The sequence below is a fragment of the Delphinapterus leucas genome, chromosome 1 (genome assembly GCF_059928025.1).
Source record: "Delphinapterus leucas isolate spDelLeu-1000000601 "Yukka" chromosome 1, BTC_Dleu_Yukka2, whole genome shotgun sequence".
Classification (NCBI taxonomy): domain Eukaryota; kingdom Metazoa; phylum Chordata; class Mammalia; order Artiodactyla; family Monodontidae; genus Delphinapterus; species Delphinapterus leucas.
The window spans coordinates 170928211-170951036 of record NC_143129.1 but is presented as its reverse complement, the minus strand read 5'-3'; the positions used below and the strand labels follow the sequence as shown (position 1 = coordinate 170951036).

The 22826-nt window shown below is 39.5% G+C and overlaps 1 protein-coding gene across 9 annotated transcripts; it reads left to right on the top strand.

Annotated features, from left to right (window-relative positions):
• The first annotated feature begins 340 nt into the window (after positions 1–340).
• TMEM50A (transmembrane protein 50A) lies at positions 341–21204 on the top strand. Of its 9 annotated transcripts, none has more exons than XM_089898755.1 (8): positions 1355–1379; positions 2192–2297; positions 4009–4121; positions 6521–6588; positions 8633–8725; positions 11661–11721; positions 13377–13451; positions 20707–21204. In XM_089898755.1, the coding sequence occupies exons 2-7, from the start codon at positions 2205–2207 to the stop codon at positions 13417–13419; spliced, it is 471 nt and encodes a 156-aa protein (XP_089754881.1). In that variant the 5' UTR covers positions 1355–1379; positions 2192–2204; the 3' UTR covers positions 13420–13451; positions 20707–21204. The 9 variants fall into 9 exon arrangements, with proteins under 9 accessions (XP_022407584.1, XP_022407582.1, XP_030619719.1 ...); XM_089898761.1 differs by having other exon boundaries at positions 13377–13461; XM_022551876.2 differs by lacking the exons at positions 1355–1379; positions 13377–13451 and adding an exon at positions 341–516.
• The last annotated feature ends 1622 nt before the right edge of the window (positions 21205–22826 follow it).

The window sequence follows — 22826 nt, the reverse complement described above, 5'->3', positions numbered from 1 at the left end:
GCTGTGGGGCCGGCCGCGAATCCGGACCTACCTTTTGCACCACACAGGACCCATGCCTGAGATAACTGTGTGAGCGACCCCAGCAATAGAAACTTTACCACCTCACCGAAGACGGATACAGAGCCCCAACAAACGCCTTCTTTCGAAAGCTTAGGAGAAAGCAACTTCCCACACCTACCCTGCAATGCCGGACCCATGTATCACTTCCGACGTACACATGTGAACTGAGCGCTGCGGAAAGTCCCCACAGCTGGCGCCCGGAGCATGCGCAGAGACGTCGGCGTGGTGGGCGTGGCTCTCTCTGGCCCTCCCTCAGCGAGTCCTACTCTCCCCGCACCGCTCCCTCCGCCCCTTCTCCGCATGCGCAACCGAGCTCCTCGGGCGGTGCTGCTCAATCCGGGTATCCGGCGGCCTGTGGCTGTTTTGTTTTCTTGGCTGGAACTGGGAAAGTGAGGCGGCCCGGCGCGGCGCGGCGCGACACCGGGCTCTGGACCGACTGCACGCGCGGGGCTGGACGTAAGTGCCAGGCAGGAGTGGGGGAAGGGGAGGAACTGCCGCAGGCCGGATGAGGCCGGGACCTGGGAGTGTCTGCCCGGCTGATGCTGCCTGAGTCATTGGGTCCACCCTCTGGGAAGCTGCAGGCTCAGGCTGTGTCTTGCTGGACACTTCCTGGCCACTTCCTGCTGACTCGTGTCCGGCCGGCGGCGGGAGAGGACGACCGCCTCAGCAGTCCGGACAGCGCCCTCCCCGACACGTCACAGGATCCCTGAAACTCAGCATGCCTCCCTACTTTAGAGCTGCAGAAACTGACACCCCGGAAGGAGTGTAAGCCGGCTGGTTCCCTGGGCGAGGGAGATGGCCGAGCCACAAGAGCTAGAACTAGTTTCCACATCTTCCCAGTCGCAGGCCACTCTCTACACCTCAGATTCCCAGAATCTGGAGGGCGGAGTTTGGGCACGAGTTGTGCGGGTAATAAACCAAAGAAAAACAGATTCGGGGCGGCGTCATTGGGGTGAACCGAAAACAACATACTGGCTTGCCGTTCCTCCCAGGGAAGAATAAAACGAGTGAATTTTCAAAATTGGACTTGTCCTAAAGGCATATTAGCACTGGGTATAATCACGGTTTTAAATTTAATTTTTATAAGGGAGTTTCCAACTGGATTCATTGCTCTTTTTTAGGATATGTTTTTGAACAACCATGGTTGCTGGCTACAGAGTAGCTTCATGGACAGGTTAAGATTCACTGTAGGAGTTTGGATGTTTGCTTGATTATTAACAATTTACACTTAATGCAGGCTTTTTCATATTCTGAAATAGAGATCCTATGGATGTGTATCAGACCAGGTTTGTATGGCCCAGCTCTAAGGAATGTTTTATGTAAGTGTCGTCTATGGTAACTTATCCATGGTAATATAGCAGTGCGTTTTCTTTCTTTCTTTCCTTTCTTCCTTCCTTCTTTCTTTAATTTCTTCCTTCCTTTTTTTTTTTCTTCTTTCTTTTTTTATGGTCTGAATTAATATTGACTTCAATTTTGTGCTTCCTCTTGGCTGGAAAACATGTTAGTGTCAGAGATAGAGCTTACTAAAATGAAGTGGATGTTCTTTACATAGAAATGACGCCAACAGACAGACATGGAGAAGGAAAAAACAATGAAGTGAAGGGACGTGAGGCGGGTGCAGTGTTTAATTTCTTAATCTGAGTGTGAAGAAACATGTTCTATGACAAAATGTGTAAATTGTTAAGAGAAATATTTTTCATCTGAGTCCATGCTTTAACTCAGAACCAAAGTTTTATCACTTGTCTCTGCTATGCTAGTGCTGCTGGACTGTAAATATCTAAGTCACATAATAACTTAGTTTGGAATTAAAATTAATAATCAGTGTAAAATTTTTTCAATATTGGGATGCCCGCTTTTGTTTACATTGCTTAAAATATACCAAAACCATCTTTTAAATTAAAAAAAAAGAAACTTAAATGAGTCCACATTTTGTTTTCCAGAGTTATGTGGAAATTCATCAAAAGCTAAATTAAATATTCTGAAGTATATGTAGCCAGATAAAGTATTTGTAACTTCACTTTTATTAAATTATTCCTAAACTGTTAATTATTTTCTAGAAACATAAGTCAGCTTAGAAGCAAGTCAATAGAAGTACTTTAGTTGGTTTTGTTTGTTTGTTTGTTTTTTCAAGTGACCTGAAAAAAATGTCTGGATTTCTAGAAGGCTTGAGATGCTCAGAATGCATTGATTGGGGGGAAAAGCGCAATACTATTGCTTCCATTGCTGCTGGTATCCTAGTAAGTGTCCTTGATAATTTGGGCCTTCATTATTTTGGTGTGTTTGTTTTTATGTATTTAAAGCTCTGTGTGATGTCTTTAAGTAAGTGCTATTTATTTTATCTTTGCTACTGAATTTTTTAAAATGTTGATATTTTGTTTTATTTATGAGAGGGTTTAGTTATTCCATCTAGAGTTGATATTATGGCTTGAAATTTGATTAGATTATTTTACTTTAACTGCATGAAAAAATTGTATAGTAAGACAGTATATTTTATACACTTACTCAGCATGGATTATGCTTCCTCTTAATGAGTACATTAAGTTACTAAGAAGTGTTTAAGAAACAATCAGGTCAAAACCATTCAAGAGATATGATTGCATTTCTCCATGATCAGCGTTAACTTTCTTCTCAATCTCATTAGAAAATAGAAGGAAAGAACTCATAGAAATATATTGCTTAGAAGTAATTTAGAGTATAAAATTCTTATTTACATTACAGATCCTTCAAGGTATCTGATATTTGTTTTGTCCTCTAATGTTGTCATATGCTCTAAACAGTGAATTTTAAACAAACAAAACTCTAAATATGTCCTCTTTGCCTAGTCTCTGACAGTTATAATCTATGAAAAATAATTATCCTTTATTTTTCCAAAGTAATGTCAAAATATAAAACTACTATAGAAATTCTGCTCTTAACAAAAAAAGCTTTGAATTTTAATCTATGAAGAAAATATCTTGAATACATTGAGCTAAGGGTGAAAAAAAACAGTGAAAGAGTACTTGCACTAGCTAGTAAAAAAGTCATTAATGGAGTATGGATCTGTCTGTAACCTGATAAAAATAATTTGATTAGCCTAAAATAGTTATTTTAAAATGATTCCCTGAAGATGGCAATTCTGAGAGCGAACTAGGTCAGGATTGCAAGTGGGGATAGAGAAGGGGGTTACTTTCCAAACCTTCTAAGCTACTTGTCAGTATTTGCTTAATATCATCTTATTGTAAGTTTCTGCTCAGGTGATTAAAAAATATTTGTGCAGTTTTAATGTTTTTTCATTATATGTTTGCCCTTGATAGTGTCCAGAACCAAATGCAATTAAAATAAATTATAATTTGGTATTTAAGTTGAATTTAGCATAATCTCTGAAACCATCTGTAGACTGCACTATAGTTCATCAAAAGGGAAAGCAGTACTGCATAGCCATTGTTTATTTCACAACACCAAGAGGCTAGCTAAAATTCTATCAACGATAATTATTCCCTATATTATTTTGAATACTTTTTTTTCATTTTCAATAATATCTTCCTGGAGGCTTATAATATATCGGCAACAGGCCACTCCTCCTGTCAGCTGGAGTCTGAATCACTTTTTTCCTTTCTCCTGCCATGAAATATTGTAACTTCTAGTTCACAAAATTAGATTACAGACTTTAATATGACAACATAAAATAATGACTAAAGTAGACTTAGAAAAGAAGTGTTAATAAATAATAATTGCTGTGGGACTTTAGGGTATCTAATCTTTCATCAGATATTAAGCCATATACTAATTATATGCAAGAAACTGCTGGAACATTTAAGAAAATTTTGGACTTTATTAGAAAGGATCTGTTCACTTAGATTCTTTGCTTGATTTCTTGCTTTTTTTGCTGGAAAGCAAGATTCCTTGCTTTTTATCCAGTAAGATATGAAATAACTTTAATTTCTCCTTTTTGTGGTTTGTTTGTTTTAGTTTTTTACAGGCTGGTGGATTATCATAGATGCAGCTGTCATTTATCCCAGTGTGGAAGAGTTCAACCACTCCTACCATGCCTGTGGTGTTATAGCAACCATAGCCTTCCTAATGTAAGTGTCATTGTTAGTGACATGACTTACAGATTGTCACAAAAGAAAAATGTTTTACATACAGTTGAGTAGAGTTAAATCTTTTAAGTGCTAACCAAATTAACATATGGGACATGGTTTAAAAGTCAAATCATAGGGCTTCCCTGGTGGCGCAGTGGTTGAGAGTCCGCCTGCTGATGCAGGGGACACGGGTTCGTGCCTCGGTCCGGGAAGATCCCACATGCCGTGGAGTGGCTGGGCCCGTGAGCCATGGCCGCTGAGCCTGCGTGTCCGGAGCCTGTGCTCCGCAACGGGAGAGGCCACAACAGTGAGAGGCCCACGTACCGCAACAACAACAACAACAAAAGGCAAATCATAGAGAAGGACTGTTGAAGAAAAGCAGGAGGCTTCTTTTCTTCCTTCCACCTCTCCTCTCCCACTTCTGTCCCCCAGCTTCTCTCAGCTATCCTTTTATTTCTAGGCTGTCAGTGTTTATAACTTTATTTTCACGTCAGAAACCATATACTTTGTCTAAGAGTTTGTTTATTCATTCATCCAACAAATATTTATTAAGCTTTTATATTCCCAGGCTCTGCTCTAGGTACAGTAAATACAGTATATAAAACAGGAAAATCCATGCCTTTATGGAATTTATACCTTAATGAGTGAGGCAGATTGTAACTAAAGAGAAATAAATTAAATATATAGCATGTAAGATAATGATAAGTGCTAGAGAGAAAAAGCAGAGGTGGGGATATGAGATGTCAGCAGAGGGTGCAGAAATTTTAAATAGAGTCAAGGAAGGCCTTATTGGAAGGTGATTTTTAAGTACAGATTTGAAGAAGTGAAGGACCTGATCATGGAGATACGTAGGAGAGGATCATTCCAGACAGATGGAAGAGCAAGCACAAAGGCTGTATGGCAAGGGGACCAGCATGGCTGGAGTAAAGGGTCAAGGTCATAAAAGCCAGAGAAGACTGCAGAACTGTCCAGACTGAGGAGACTAAAGAGACAGGAGAACAAAATGTCCCTCATGGTTCTGGACCGGATCCTTTTACTATTTAGAGCATTATTGGGACAACCGGGGAACTTGGATGAGGTGTGATGGTTAGCTAATGGGAATGGATCATTGTTAATTTCCCGATCTTGATGGTTGTATTGTTCGGTAGAACTGTCTCATTTATAGGAAATACATACAAATTTCTGGGGTTATGGGTCATCGTGTTGGCAAGTTTCAAATGTTTCAGGAAAACAGATTTATTTGAACTATACTTGGGACTTTTCTATAAGTTTGAGATATGTATAAAACCGGTAATACCAGAGAACAAAAAGAGGTTGTTCATTCGAGGATGTGCCTAGTGGTGAAGACTGACGAGGCAGGGTCATGACTGTCCCACAGAGAGCTGTGAAGTGTATTCAGGTGGCCCAGCAAGGAAAAAGCAGAGCCAATAGCCACTAGCCCAAGAACATCTGCATTGTTTAAAAATATGAAACTTGTTTTAAAATGTATTTGTTTTATGTACCAAATAACTTACAAGAGATCACTGAAAATAATTAAGAGTATTTTGATCATTCTTTTTAAAACTTAGATTTGAATGAATAAATTAAGACTTTATGTTGTTGTGAAAAAATTAGGGTTCATGTATTCAGCACCTACTATGTGCCGATCCCTGTGCTAGGCACTGAGACCAAAAGTGAGAAATAAGATAGACACAGCCCCTGTGTCTTTCTAGCAGTAGACACTCACACATACACAGTTAAATGGAGATATACACACACATACACACATATATAGTTTTCTAACTTCTTAACTTGATGTCTTGTGAACAGTTTCCCATGATATTTTAAAATTTTCAGAGGATACTTCTAAAGAAAGCAAGGCTATCTCAATTTAGTATTCTGTGAAAGTCAGCAAAAGACTTCTTATGTCTGGAACGTGTAACAGGGATTGAGAAAACAAGATTTTACCACTTGCACCTCTTCATGTTGAGTATGTCTGATGTGTACAAATGGAAAACTTGATAGGACCAAGCTAAAGATCCTTCCAATCTTAGCAAGATATAATTTTGAGAATTTCACTCTCAAATTTTAACAAGCATCAGAATCACCTGAAGGATTTGTTAAAATTCAGATTGCTGGGGCCCATACCCAGAGTTTCTGCTTCAGTAAATTTGGGGTGGAGCCGAGGAATTTTCTTTCTAAAGAATTCCCAGGTGATGCTGATTCTGCTGGTCTGGGGACTATGGCCACTGCTTTACAGGATACCTGGTAGAGGGGATTTGCCTAAGGTGTATAAACCCATGACTCAAGACTTATAAGACTTACCTTAAATTTGCAGAAGTCTAGCTTATTGTGCCTGGTAATTTGATGTCATGGATAATTTCTGGTTAAGATCTCTTGGTTTTATTGTATTCACACAGGATTAATGCAGTATCGAATGGACAAGTGCGAGGTGATAGCTACAGTGAAGGTTGCCTGGGTCAAACAGGTAAATAGGTGCAAACAACATCTTACTATACACCCTGAAAATGAGAATTATGCATGGAAGGGCCACTTGTCTGCCTCCTTCAGATCAGAGATAGGTTATAGGTTCCAAGGAGAGGTCATAGGTTCCAAGGCCTAAGGTAAAAGTCGCATTTGATCACAGATTGCCGAATAGTGTTTTTAAATATATGCACAGTTTTGAATATATAACCCTGTGCAATAATATGTGGATATAAACGTATACAGAGTACAGTAAAGAACAGTGTATAATAAAGAATACATGTGCAAAATAGAATTTCTGCTACTTGAGGCTGTACCGGGACTTCCCTGATGGTCCAGTGGTTAAGACTTGGCGCTCCCAATGCAGGGGGCCTGGGTTGGATCCCTGGTCAGGGAACTAGAGCCCACATGCCGCAACTAGAGATCCCGCACGTTGCAACAAAGATCCCACACACAGCAATGCAGATTCCGCGTGCCGCAACTAAGACCCAGCGCAGCCAAATTAATTAATTTTTTTTTTTTTAAGAAGCTATACCATATAAATTATTTTCTTCCCTTTTTTGCCAACCTTACTTGATTGAATTAGCATTTTGAAATAGCTTAGAGTCATAGTTTTTTGGTGTGTTTTAAAATACACAACATAAAATTTACCATCTTAACTATTTTTAAGTATACAGTTCAGTAGTAGGTGCATTCATTTTTGTTGTGCAACTCTTTCAATCTTGCAAAACTGAATAGAATAATAGAATTTTAGTGCTTAGATTCACCCAGGCCTGCCCTGCTCAACTAAGGAATTCATATCCCCTGAACCCCAAGGTAGGCAGAATACAGGATACGTGTAGCACAGCTTCCTATAGGGTGCAATTTAGTCAGAGATTTGAGGGGACAGATATTTATTGAGCAGTTTAAATGGTAAAATATTATATCCATACAAAAATAAACCTGGATATAGGCAAATTTCAGGTGACTTTTTTTTCTTTCCCTAATGAAACAGGAGAAACTGCAGTAGTCAGCTCTGGTCTATGCTTTCAGACTCTCCTTTGGTTCACTCTCTTTGTAGATCAACTTAAGTAGAAAAGATACAGAAATACCAGCGTACCACAACCTTGTAAACTCTAAACAAAGAGATGGACGTTAGCAGTTAGTGTTGGTAATAATAAGCCAATAATAGCTTGAGCTAAGACTAGATAGAGTATGGCAATCACATCCATAAATAAAATTTGTTAGCTAGCACAGCTTTGGGGGGTCCAGAGCTAGTTGTATTTGTTTTAATATCTCATCTATGAGTAACAGCTTATTATTTCAGAACTATTTTATGTTTTGGGTATGAAATCAGAAATTTATAACATTCTATTTGCTGTGCTTTATTGAGCAGGGCAGTGTTTTTATTAAAATGTATTTGTGCTAATTAAACAAACTCATCTCAGAATTCATTTTAGGCCATCTAATGACTCCATTTATTTCATATCAAATCTTCAGAAATATTGTATAATGTGATTTATAAGTTGGTTGTCTTTCTCTGTTAACATGATTTTAATGCAGCTTAGTCCTAAGTGCCAGCCACACTAAATTTGAATTTGCTTTGCTGCCTGACTTGCCTAAAAGGGAAATACGGTAGTGTTTAGGTTCACATATCACTGAATATGAATTTTTTGTTAAGTATACCTATGTTATTGTTTGAAAGTTCTCTTAGAGGGCTTTAAACTTTGGAGCACAATTTCTAAAAATACTTGGAGAATGAGCTGCTAAATATGGTGAAACATATTTCATGAGATTTATATAGGGAGGGAGAGTAAAGTTTTTCTCAGTGTCATAGTTGGGGAAAGTAAGCACAGGCACTTAGAATATACAGACCAACCAACCAACAGGAAAAGAGCCAACGTCCACACTGATGATACTCAGCACATTTTTCACTGTTCTTGCTTTAGACTTTAATGGCAACTACACATTTTTTTTCTCTTTGGGTTTTTGTCTTCTCTTTGAAAAGTTAATTGAACTGACTGCTGCCATTTGAGAAACAATTCTGGTAAAATATTATTTTCCTTAAGGTGCTCGCATTTGGCTGTTCATTGGTTTCATGTTGGCCTTTGGCTCTCTGATCGCATCTATGTGGATCCTTTTTGGAGGGTATGTTGCTAAAGGTAAGAGAAAACGCAGTTTTTATTTTACTTCAATGGAATACTGAAATTTTGTGTTAAAGTTGGTTTTTTTTAGAATAAAGCTTTTTTCATACTAACAAGGCATTTGTGCCTGGGAACTTTCCTCCCCCTATCTGTATTTGTTTTGTTTGTTTGCTATGTTTTTAGTGTGCCTTTCTTCTGTATTTTCTAATCTAGAGCCTGGAAGGAATGGGACATAGCTCTATACCTTGTTTCTCTTTGGCTTCCAGAAACCTCAAAAGCAGAACACATATGTTGTCCAGCTATTGGGCAAGTTTTGACTTGCTGAGTAATATCCAGGCAAAGCTCTAACATCCTAGAATTGAAATTTATTGAGCTAAAGCTCCCTGATAATATGATAGTATCTTCTTTTAGACAGAAAAGCAAATTAACATTTAAGGAGTATCTGCTATATAAGGCCAGTTTAAGGCAAGCTAGGAAAAGACCTGCTTTTGGGTCCCTGGCTGAAATTTTGCCTTGAGGGACCCCAGAAAAACATGAAATCCATTTAATGTTCTGGGTAAAATTGACGATGCTTATCATAGTAAAAATATAATATTAATGATTTGCCAAACTAGACCAGCAGAGATCTAAGCTAGCTCATATTTTAACATTTTATTTCTTTGAATAAAATGTAATTCTTGGATTGAAATCATTTGTTTCCTGATTTTTTATTAAAATTGTTTTAATCTTACAGATAGGAATGATAGGCAATTTTAAATATTTATATTTTTTTCTTTTATTTATATAATTTATTATAAAACCATGTTACTAAAAATGTAGAAAAGAAAGAAAAAAACTATAATAATCTTTCTACTCTTAAATATTTTGGTATATTTCCTTTGGTATCTTGCGTTTTTTAAGTAGTTATAATCATAGTATAAATATAATTTTGAACCTAGCCTTTTGCATTTAACATGATATCATAAGTAGTTTTCTTGCTGCTATAAAATCTATCACCATCATATTTTAGAAACAAAAATGTTACTTTTTTATCACGTGAAGTGCATAATTCTTTCTCACTGTAGAAAATTGAGAATATAAAAGAGCTCAGGGCTTCCCTGGTGGCGCAGTGGTTGAGAGTCCGCCTGCCGATGCAGGGGATGCAGGTTCGTGCCCCGGTCCGGGAGGATCCCACATGCCGCGGAGCGGCTGGGCCTGTGGGCCGTGGCCGCTGAGCCTGCGCGTCTGGGGCCTGTGCTCCGCAGCGGGAGAGGCCGCAGCGGTGAGAGGCCTGCGTACCGCCAAAAAAAAAAGAGCTCAAAGAGGAAACTAGGGCTTCCCTGGTGGCGCAGTGGTTGCAAGTCCGCCTGCCAATGCAGGGGACACGGGTTCGTGCCCCGGTCCGGAGGATCCCACGTGCCGCGGAGCGGCTGGGCCCGTGAGCCATGACCGCTGAGCCTGCGCGTCCGGAGCCTGTGCTCTGTAGCGGGAGAGGCCACAACAGTGAGAGGCCCGCGTACCGCAAAAAAAAAAAAAAAAAAAAAAAAAGAGGAAACTAAAATTACTGATAATTCTTCTTTCCTAGATACAACTATTAATACAGAGCCCCTTTTTGTAAGAATGTGTTCATCTCATAGACTTTTAAGTTATTTTCCTAAAGGCTTCTGAAGCCAGGTTATGCTTTGAGAATTATTAGCAGCAGATCTGGAATTTTATAAAGTTGCCTTTATATAGGATCTTTATGAGTCATTCTAGTGTCAATAGTTGTTTAATGTGGCCTTCTAGTAGAGAAGGCCTGTACAAACCAGTGGCTATGGTAATCAGATTAATTTAAAACTATTATGAGAAAAAGTTGCTATTCATCTGTTCATCATGCCTCAGTTTGTCAATTAAGCAGTGATAATTAACAGTTCCAATAGTAGAAATTTATGAGAATTTCCATCAGTCGAGGATAAAATGGGGACAAAATGGTCCTCTGGCAGTCTTGCCCATCTTAGTTAGGGGCTGCTTTCTCTATCCAGGTGTTTAAGCCCAAAACCTGGGTGGTTAAGGCCTGTCAAGGATGACACCTCTTTCTCTCACATCCCACACACCCCAGTCCATCAGCAAATCCTGTTGATTCTGCTATTAAAGAAAGTGGTCTTGCATCTGACCACTTTTTACCTTCTCCATGGCTCCCACCCTGGTTCAATCCATTATAGTCTGTGGCCTGATTTCTTAAAATAGCCGCCTCACTGGTTTCTGTTTCTCCCCTTCCTCCCTTTAGTCTACTGTCAGCACAGCAACCAGCAGGATCCTATTGAAATGTGTCAGCTCAGGTCACTTTTCTGCTCAAAACCCTCCAATGGCTTTTCCTCTCACCCAGAGTGAAAATCAGAGTCCTCACCATTACTGCAAGGCTCTAGAGGATCTGCACCTCCCAGCCTGCCCCTCGTACTTCTCTGATCTGTCTCCTACTTTTCTCTCTTTGGCCCACGTGACCATTCCTCTGATGTACCAGACCACTCCCACCCCAGGGCGTTTGCACTTGTTGTTCTGCTGCTTCTGCACGGCTCCTGCCCCCACTTCCTTCTTTGTGTCCTTATGCCAGTGTCACCTTCTCATGTGGTTTTTCTGGCCACCTGTAGAAAATATCATCATTCACTACATTTCCTATACCTTTCCTGCTTTTTCTCCTTATTTATTCTTGGTATTCTCTAGCTCCGTGAAGGCAAACACTTTGCCTGTTTTATGTACTGCAGTGTCCTCAGCACGTTGAACAGTGCTGGCACGTAATATGTGCTCAGTATTTGTTAAATAAATGCAGGAGGCTACCAGCGCTACACTCTGTTGTATGTATTATGTCATTTAATGCCCACACCAACCATAGTTACCAGAAAAATCAATTATGTTAGGCAGGAAAACATATTCACCAGTTTATCAGAAACAATGTGTTGAGATCATAAACCTCTAAATATTACAATTACTTTTACAGAAAAAGCCATAGTATACCCTGGAATTGCTGTATTTTTCCAAAATGCCTTCATCTTTTTTGGGTAAGTTTGTTTTGCATTCTTCATCCAATCTTTTTTTAAAATTATGGTTTATTTTATGTCATTTACTATATTTAGTTGCTTAATTTCCCCGTCTAATGCCCCTTCCCCATGTTAGTGTCATAAAATACGAAGAATGAGACTGAGAAAGATATTTTTACTACATGGGTTGGCTTGCTGCCCACCTTGGGAACATACATCGATTTTTAAAATTGCCACCACCTCCCCTTTAACGAAGAACTGTGATTTGTGTAGATTTAGTTACATAACACTGGCACTGTTCATTTAAAATCTGTATCTCTAACAGTTGCTTTTAATGAAAGCCTGCTTAAAATCATTTCTTCTTAAAATTTTGTTTCTGAATGCATTTTATGGTTCTTACTATCCTTGGTGTCACGAGAATTTGTGACAGTTGAGGGGTAGAGGAAAAGCCCTGACATTTTTTTATCCTTCTGATGCAATGGCAAATTAAAAGATTGCTAAGACCTTAATACTTTTATCACTAATCTTTTCTAATGTTCATTCTTTCCTGGACACTTAGGGCCTGCTCTTTCCCCTATCCCTGGCCTCCCACTCAACCCCTCCCCCCCAAAACAACAACAACAACAAAAACTTCTCTTTATCCTGTGTATCAGGAGTTCTTAACTTCCTTTCCATGGGTAGGCTTCTAAAGATTGGAAACCACCAGGTATTTCTGTATGCAAGACGTTGGTTTTTCTGCTTGTTTCTGGGAAGAGAGTCTGTGGCTTTCATCAGATTTTCAAAGATGTCCTTAATCCAAAAAAGGTTTTAAAAAAAACCTTTATATTCTGTATCTTCTTTATATGCTGTATATTCTAGGACAGTCTATTCTAGGACTTCTCCTTCCCTGTCCCTTCCCACCCACCTCCTAAAAGGAAATAGATGCCCCATATCTACTTGAACCACTCATGAAATGCTAGCAGTTGCCCTTTAATAATAGTCTGCAGTTGGTATTCACACTTTTCGCGTTCTACCACAAAGCATTTTTGCAATTTTATAAAATCAGTTTAGAAATAAGAAAAATGTGAACTTACATGTGGCAAGATCCACAGCCACTTTGGGTCATACCTTGCATCTTGAAACTAGTGGAAAAAACCCAAAGGGTTTTTTAAAAATGTTAGGCCAGGGCTTCCCTGGTGGCGCAGTGGTTGGGAGTCTGCCTGCCGATGCAGGGGACACGGGTTCATGCCCCAGTCCGGGAATATCCCGCATGCCGCGGAGCGGCTGGGCCCGTGAGCCATGGCCGCTGAGCCTGCGCGTCCGGAGTCTGTGCTCCGCAACGGGAGAGGCCACGACAGTGAGAGGCTTGCGTACCGCAAAAAAAAAAAAAAAAAAAGCCCATTGATTTTTGTGCAGAAAATAATAATGACCAAAGTTTATTGAGCACTTTTTATGGGCAAGGCACCATCTTAGTGTTACATGTGTGCTCTCAGTTAATCCCCAACACAACTCGGAAGGTGGCTCCATTATTGTCACCATTTTATATGTGAGAAACAGGCACAGAGCTCATGTTTGAGATCGTGTGGCTAGAATTCAGGCTATCTGACTTCAAAGTTCAGCCTCCAGGTACTATGAGGGTGAAATTTGAAATTTGGAATGAATGTAATTGACATTTTCTCCTTTTGCTGAATCTCCAGCCAGTTGCTTGGTATAACACTGTACTTGAAAAGTACGAAGTGAACAAACCTCACCCCGCAGGTTATGCAAATTTGGTAAATATGGGTAAGCTTGTTATTTTATAGGGTAATGTAGCATGTGTTTATGAGAGGGACAGTGTTGATATTTATGATTTCTTTTCCTTTCAAGCTGCAATGCTGAGGCTTGGGCATCTTTAAAGAAGGACCAGGCACCCTGAGCTCACTACCCCAGTATCTCCACAGGGTTAGAGGTGCTCGGTGGAATTCAGTGCCCCACAACTTCAGCCAAAGGAAGGCAGTGTAACAGGGTCAGAGGCAGGGGTTAGAAAAGCTTCAGGATGGCGTGGTAGGGAGGGGATTTACGAGAACCAGCCAAGGAAGGGCAAACAGCAGCCTTCTTTATTTTAATCATTATTTTCTCTGGCAGAGGTAGAGGATAAAGTAAGTTCCACTTTGAGATGCTGTTTTTGGCAGAGAAGTTACTCTGTCACAGCAGAGAGGAACCAGAGGATTGAGAGAAGATTTGTGGGAAACTTTTATCTTTTCCAATGAGGGAAGAAACACGTTAAGTTCATATGGTAGTTAGCACATTTCACAAAACCTTGGAAACCGATCAATGACTTGTCATTGTCTCAAATTAGTTATAATAAATTACTTTTCTATGCAATGAGTTTGGTTAATTTCTCATTTATTACTATTCTATCTATTAAGTCTAAAAACTAATTTGGTTTTGTGAAAATACTGTAAGCAAATCAAAATTAAATTCAACTAATAGACACCATTGTTAGAATAGTTGTAGCAGATTGCCTACCATTTTGATTTATAACAGAACAGTTCTCAGCAACACTTAGAAATTACTGTTTCAGAAACAGATGTCAGTACCAAAGGTGACCATCTGACAATGTAGGAGGGACTGGCTCTTGCCCAAGAAACTATTGAGATTATAGTTTACATCTGGTGACTAGTGTGCTGAAGTTACCACATCTCTTTTAAGCTCTCTGGAGAGTAGGGTCCCTAACACCCAACTTTGGTTTTTCTTTTTTTGCAGCAGTAGGTTTGACATTACCTGGAAGAGCAGAGATCAAATCACTTTTTGGAGGTTTATGAAATCCTTTATAAAGAGAAATTCATATACTTCCAAGAGAGGGTATAGATGACTTTCTGGTTGCACTTTTTTTTTTTTTCCCCTGGTTGCATTTTTGTTTTCATCAAAAAACACTCAGGTGTTTTCCTTTAAAAAAGGCCTATGAAACCTGTTTTTTTTTAATTTTTGGCCGTGCTGCTAGGCTTGCGGGATCTTAGTTCCCCCACCAGGGATCGAACCTGGGCCCCCTGCAGTGGTAGCACAGAGTCCTAACCACTGGCACGCCAGGGAATTCCCTATGAAACCTGTTTTAAATCAACCATTTTGATGGAGGGTTTAACCTTGAGTATACACTGGAGATCGGAAAACAGATATGAAAACCAGCAGATGTCCTTGAAGCGTCCACTCCTCTCTTCATTTCTCCCTTGCACTTAACTGCCCACATCCAAGCCCTGATGATGAGTCTGGTTCTGAATTGTCTTAAACCTGTTCTCTTTTTGTCTATTTCCATTGTTATGTTTGGTCGTCCTCATCCCTTCCTGAGCACTTCACATCCTTGACTGATACCTCTCTTGGATCCAGTTTTCCTATGTCAGGTTTCCTTCTAAAACAAAGCTCTAAGCTTGTCATTTCCTGTTTTAAAATTTTTCAAAACTCGGAGCTGTCTACAGAAGAGGCCACCACTAATGACCGTCCAACCAAATTCTGCCCACAATTCTGTTTTATTTAGCCTATACAGTATTTTTTTTTTATTGAGCTGACATTTAAATATCAAGAGATTTCATCAAAAATTGGAATTTGGGGCCTTTCTTGAAAAACTAGAGGATCTGACAACCCTGGGCCCTGCTCAGCAACAATCCGCTGGAGCTAAAGTTGTTTCTTTTAATGGGGGATGCATCTCTGCATAGTCCCATCTCATGCATTGCCTGGGCCCGAGTACCAGCTGCCCCTTTAGTAGATCACAGGCTGGTGCCTGCCCCCTTGACTCATCTAAGGCACCGAAGGCCCCTGTGGGCAATTTGCCACCCTGGTCAGGCCAAATCCAGCCACTGCTGTTCCTCATCCTCCTTGATTCTTGAACTATACTTGCCATATTGGACTCTCCGCTGCTTTACTACACCACAGATATTTATATTGAGATATATATATATGTGTGTGTATACATATGCATATAATTCCACTCTGCCCTCTTAAACTGAAGCCTTGAAGACAACTATAGATACTTCCCAAACTAAAACCTAGAGTGTAAGCTCTGTGAGGGCATTTCCTGACACATCCATCTCCTGGGCTTGTTCTGAGGCCCCATGGTCTTTTATTCCTCTTTGCCTTGTGATCTACTTTTCCTTTTCCTCTCCCTGAAACATCTTCCTTCATCATCCCACTAGCTCCTGTTCCTCCCAACCTCCCATTCAAACTCCTGCTTATCCTTCAAAACTTATCTAATATTACCTCCTCTGTAAATCCTTTTCTAACACATTCAGGCAAAATAAATTCCCATATGTTCTCTGCTCCCTTAACATGTGATATATATGTGTCTCCCCACCCCCACCCCCTATACTACCACATTGTGTCATCAAGAACATGAGCAACTTGAAAGCAGGGACTGTATCTTTACTTCTTTAGCCCTAGCTTCTAGCACCTAGCACCTCGACTTAAAAAAGGCTTGTTGGCCGGGGGAAAATGGCAGCAGCCGTGTGGCTGACAGGGTCTTGGTGCTCCGGCCGGGTGTCAGGCCTTTGCCTCTGAGGTGGGAGAGCCGAGTTCAGGACACTGGTCCACCAGAGACCTCCCAGCTCCACATAATATCAAATGGCGAGAGCTCTCCCAGAGATCTCCATCTCAATGCTAAGACCCAGCTCCACTCAAGGACCAGCAAGCTACAGTGCTGGACATTCCATGGCAAACAACTAGCAAGACAGGAACACAAACCCACCCATTAGCAGAGAGGCTGCCTAAAATCATAATAAGGTCACAGACACCCCAAAACACACCGCTGGACGTGGTCCTGCCCACCAGAAAGACAAGATCTAGCCTCATCCACCAGAACACAGGCACCAGTCCCCTCCACCAGGAAGCCTACACAGCCCACTGAACTAACCTTAGCCACTGGGGGCAGAGACCAAAAACAACAGGAACTACAAACCTGAAGCCTGCAAAAAGGAGACCCCAAACACAGTAAGATAAGCAAAATGAGAAGACAGAGAAACACACAGCAGATGAAGGAGCAAGATAAAAACTCACCAGACCTAACAAATGAAGAGGAAATAGTCTACCTGAAAAAGTATTCAGAGCAATGATAGTAAAGATGATCCAAAATCTTGGAAATACAATGGAGAAAATACAAGAAATGTTTAACAAGGACCTAGAAGAACTAAAGAGCAAACAAACAGTGATGAACAACACAAGAAATGAAATTAAAAATTCTCTAGAAGGAATCAATAGAATAACTGAGGCAGAAGAATGGTTAAGTGACCTGGAAGATAAAATAGTGGAAATAACTACCACAGAGCAGAATAAAGAAAAAAGAATGAAAAGAATTGAAGACAGCCTCAGAGACCTCTGGGACAACATTAAACACACCAACATGCAAATTACGGAGGTCCCAGAAGAAGAAGAGAAAAAGAAAGGGACTGAGAAAATATTTGAAGAGATTATAGTTGAAAACTTCCCTAGTATGGGAAAGGAAATAGTTAAGTCCAGGAAGCACAGAGAGTCCCATACAGGATAAATCCAAGGAGAAACACGCTGACACATAGTAATCAAATATCAAAAATTAAATACAAAGGAAAAATACTAAAAGCAGCAAGGGAAAAACAACAAATAACATACAAGGGAATCCCCATAAGGTTAACAGCTGATCTTTCAGCAGAAACTCCGCAAGCCAGAAGGGAGTGGCAGGACATATTTAAAGTGATGAAAGGGAGAAAACTACAACCAAGATTACTCTACCCAGCAAGGATCTCATTCAGATTCGATGGAGAAATTAAAACCTTTACAGACAAGCAAAAGCTAAGAGAATTCAGCACCACCAAACCAGCTTTACAACAAATGCTAAAGGATCTTCGCTAGGCAGGAAACACAAGAGGAGGAAAAGACCTGCGATAACAAACCCAAATCAATTAAGAAAATGGTAATAGGAACATACATATCGATAATTACCTTAAATGTAAATGGATTAAAAGCTCCAGCCAAAAGACATAGAATGGCTGAATGGATAACAAAAACAAGACCCGTATATATGCTGTCTACAAGAGACCCACTTCAGACATAAGACCTAGGGACACATACAGATTGAAAGTGAGGGGATGGAAAAAGATACTCCATACAAATGGAAATCAAAAGAAAGCTGGAGTAGCAATTCTCATACCAGACAAAATAGACTTTAAAGACAATTACAAAAGACAAAGAAGGACACTACATAATGACCAAGGGATCAATCCAAGAAGAAGATGTAACAATTGTAAATATTTATGCACCCAACATAGGAGCACCTCAATACATAAGGCATATGCTAACAGCCATAAAAGGGGAAATCGACGGTAACACATTCATAGTAGGGGACTTTAACACCCCACTTTCACCAATGGACAGATCATCCAAAATGAAAATAAATAAGGAAACACAAGATTTAAATGATACTTTAAACAAGATGGATTTAATTGATATTTATAGGACATTACATCCAAGAACAACAGAATACACTTTTCTCAAGTGCTCATGGAACATTCTCCAGGATAGACCATATCTTGGGTCACAAATCAAGCCTTGGTAAATTTAAGAAAATTGAAATTGTATCAAGTATCTTTTCTGACCACAACACTATGAGACTAGATATCAATTACAGGAAAAAAAATCTATAAAAAATACAAACACATGGAGTGTAAGCAATACACTACTAAATAACCAAGAGATCACTGAAGAAATCAAAGAGGAAATCAAAAAATACCTAGAAACAAATGACAATGAAAACATGACAACCCGGGCTTCCCTGGTGGCGCAGTGGTTGAGAGTCCGCCTGCGGATGCAGGGGACATGGGTTTGTGCCCCAGTCTGGGAAGATCCCACATGCCGTGGAGCGGCTGGGCCCGTGAGCCATGGCTGCTGAGCCTGCGCATCCGGAGCCTGTGCTCCGCAGCAGGAGAGGCCACAACAGTGAGAGGCCCACGTACCGCAAAAAAACAAACAAACAGAAAAACATGACAACCCAAAACCTATGGGATGCAGCAAAGGCAGTTCTAAGAGGGAAGTTTATAGCAACACAATCCTACCTCAAGAAACAAGAAACATCTCAATTAAACAACCTAACCTTACACCTAAAGCAATTAGAGAAAGAACAAAAAACCCCCAAAGTTAGCAGAATGAAAGAAATCATAAAGATCAGATCAGAAATAAATGAAGGAAACAATAGCAAAGATCAATGAAACTAAAAGCTGGTTCTTTGAGAAGATACACAAAATTGATAAACCATTAGCCAGACTCATCAAGAAAAAAAGGGAGAAGACAAATCAATAGAATTAGAAATGAAAAAGGAGAAGTAACAACTGACACTGCAGAAATACACAGGATCATGAGCGATTACTACAAGCAACTCTATGCCAATAAAATGGACAACCTGGAAGAAATGGACAAATTCTTAGAAAAGCACAACCTTCCGATACTGAACCAGGAAGAAATAGAAAATATAAACAGACCAATCACAAATGCTAAAATTGAAATTGTGATTTAAAATCTTCCAACAAACAAGCCCAGGACCAAATGGCTTCACAGGCGAATTCTATCAAACATTTAGAGAAGAGCTAACACCTATCCTTCTCAAACTCTTCCAAAATATAGCAGAGGGAGGAACACTCCCAAACTCATTTTATGAGGCCACTATCACCCTGATACCAAAACCAGACAAAGATGTCACAAAGAAAGAAAACTACAGGCCAATATCACTGATGAACATAGATGCAAAAATCCTCAAAAAAATATTTCTCCATAGAAGATATACAGACTGTCAATAAACACATGAAAGGATGCTGAACATGACTAATAGAGAAATGCAAATCAAAACTACAATGCAGTATCACCTCACACCAGTCAGAATGGCCATCATCAAAAAATCTAGAAACAATAAATGCTGGAGAGGGTGTGGAGAAAAGGGAACCCTCTTGCACTGTTGGTGGGAATGTAAATTGATACAGCCACTATGGAGAACAGTATGGAGGTTCCTTAAAAAACTAAAAATAGAACTACCATATGACCCAGCAATCCTGCTACTGGGCATATACCCTGAGAAACCCTAATTCAAAAAGATACATGTACAGTAATGTTCATTGCAGAACTATTTGCAATAGCCGGGACATGGAAGCAACCTAAGTGTCCATCAACAGATGAATGGATAAAGAAGATGTGGCACATATTACAATGGAATATTACTCAGCCATAAAATGAAACGAAATTGAGTTATTTGTAGTGAGATGGATGGACCTAGAGACTGTCATACAAAGTGAAGTAAGTCAGAAGGGGAAAGACAAATACCGTATGCTAACACATATATATATATGGAATCTAAGAAAAAAAAAATGGTTCTGAAGAACCTAGGGGCAGGACAGGAATAAACACTCAGATGTAGAGAATGGACTTGAGGATCCGGAGAGGGGGAAGGGTAAGCTGGGACAAAGTGAGAGAGTGGCATGGACATATATACACTACCAAATGTGAAATAGCTAGCTAGTGGGAAGCAACCACATAGCACAGGGAGATCAGCTCGGTGCTTTGTGATGACCTAGAGGGGTGGGATAGGGAGGGTGGGAGGGACACACAAGAGGGAGGAGATATGGGGATATATGTATATGTATAGCTGATTCACTTTGTTATAAAGCAGAAACTAACACACCATTGTAAAGCAATTATACTCCAATAAAGATGTTAAAAGAAAAAAAGGCTTGTTGAATGAACTAGATAAAATCAGACATATAATGGTTACATGCTAAACATTGGTTAACTTTTTAGGGGGGACATATGTCTCCAAACTTAGAAGTTAAGGATGCAGGGAAGCTAGCGGTAAATAGCACAGCTGAGCACAGTGAAAGAATTTACTACCTTAGAATGATCAGTTTCTGTTCTGATACGTCCCATGGGTTTTTTCCATACAACTCATCAATTATTCTTTACTGTTAGTTTCCCACGATTCTAAATCTCACACAGTCTTTCTTTTACCAAACTCAGCTAGTCATATGATGTTTCTTATTTTATTCACAGAGGACTCATTTTTAAGTTTGGCCGCACTGAAGACTTGTGGCAGTGAAAACATCTGATTTATTACTGCAGAGAAGTCCTGCATGGGTTTGGTTTTTATTTTCACTGCTCACTCCCAGTCTTTTGTAATGCCATTTTCTAAACTTCTTTCTGAGTGTAGTCTCAACTTAAATTTGTATAATACTAAAATCATGAGAACTCCCTATTTAAACAACACCAACAACAGCAAAATCTATTGTGGTATGCATTTGATTAACTTGTAAAATGTTAAAAATATTTCATACGAGAAATTTTTATTATGTTTTATCATGGTATAATTTGTAAAAATAAAAATAAATGACAAAAGAAATTATGGAAGCATCTTATATGAGTATCTGTCATATCCAAGGTGCAAAACTGCAGTTAAAGTTCTCTGAAGATTTAATGTGTTTATTTAAATGTGGCCTCTTCTGTGTCAAATGTTAAATGAAATATAAACATATTGTTGTTTTTAAAAAACTATTCAGTGGTCAGAATTATTTCTCAGTATACTTTGTGTTTGGTTTATATGGTTTTGCCAAAAATTCTGTAAATATTTCAGTGTAAGTAACCATTGAGCATCTCCCAAGGGATGAGTGAACATGTTGAAAGAGAGTAGCCCCACAATCCTGCCTCCAGTCTCCTCAAAAGTGTCCCTTCAGTGGTAGTGATTGGGGGGGGGGGAAGGGGGTGAGTAATAACTCAGCTGTGATACCTGGTCCTGGTGGGACGCTGACAATCACTCCACAGCTACCATGGAAGGAAAGAGGAAGAGGATAGGGACTTGACACTGGTCTTTACTCACATGACTAATTCTGTTGTCGGTTTGATAATAAATTAGATTCCATTTCATTGTATCTCTGTACTGAACCACTAAGCTCAAGATAGACCAGCAGGGTCAATTATAATGACAAATGTTAACTACTGGGAATTCTTAGTCTGTTCCTCTTTGGAATTCTGTTATCCCCCAGGCTCCCCACTTTGGCAAAATGGGAATTTTTTTTATTCTTTAATAAACTAACTGTGGGATACATGTTCTTCAGAACTAAAGCTTGAAATGTTTTCTTTCATAAAACTTGCTACAATTAGCCATTCATTAAATGCCAAATATCACTTAGATTTAAATTGCGGTCCTTTTTTTTAGTATTTATTTATTTTTATTTGTTTATTTATTATTTATATTTTTAATTTATTATTTTAAATTTATTATTTATTTAATTTAGTTTATTATTTATTTAATTAATTTAATTTATTATTTATTTAGCTGCATCTTTGTTGCGGCACACGGGATCTTCATTGCAGTGCGCGAGCTCTCTAGTTGAGGCACGCGAGCTCAGTAGCTGTGGTGCACGGGCTTAGTCACCCCATGGCATGTGGGATCTTCCCTGACCAGGGATCGAACCCTCGTCCCCCGCATTGGAAGGCAGATTCTTTACCACTGGACCACCAGGGAAGTCCCAGTGGTCCCCTTTCTATGTCAGCCATCTTTTTCTCCCAGTGTGTACAATTTGAATGTTGCCTGGTCATCAACTATTCAAAGAAACGGCTGTGTTGTTCTCATCTCACAGCAAATCACTCCTGGTGAGGTTTTAGATCCACAGGATGTGAGAAGTGGAGGCGATCTTAGGGGTTGAAGTTCACCTTCTTTTCTTACAGATAAGGGAACCCGGACCATGGCAAATTTAAATGATTTCCTCAAGGTCATAGAACTAGTTTTTAAATCTTGAGGCAGTGTATCTCCACCTTTGACCACGAATTTCTTCCCCACAGTTAAATTCAGGATATGCTCAGGGAGTAGGAACTCCTTGTAAAACCACTGGAATAAAAGCACAGTGTCTGCAAGGGCTAAATCTAAGTGAGTTCTTAGTTTTCCCCTGTTTTATATCATCTGCTTTGCTGATGTAGGTGAGTTAACTGATAGCTTAATACTTTACTAAGCGCAAGAAAGGATCTAAATTGTCAATAAAATTGAACCAAAACCTTAATTTTGTGAACTGTGTGTCTGCACCCAAGAAAATAATGATACCAGTATCTTTCATGAAACCAAACATAATTATTTAAAATTATTATAATATAAAATTATCCCTTATGTTTTTAGTCTTTTA

Bases quoted from the DNA above. Each gene is read 5' to 3' on its own strand.
- TMEM50A (XM_089898764.1), top strand. From the start codon at position 1,327: ATGGATGTGTATCAGACCAGGTTTGTATGGCCCAGCTCTAAGGAATGT. The intron at 8,726-11,660 runs GTAAGAGAAAAC...TTACTTTTACAG, and splicing joins TGGAGGGTATGTTGCTAAAG to AAAAAGCCATAGTATACCCT. The intron at 11,722-20,706 runs GTAAGTTTGTTT...TTTTATTCACAG, and splicing joins AATGCCTTCATCTTTTTTGG to AGGACTCATTTTTAAGTTTG.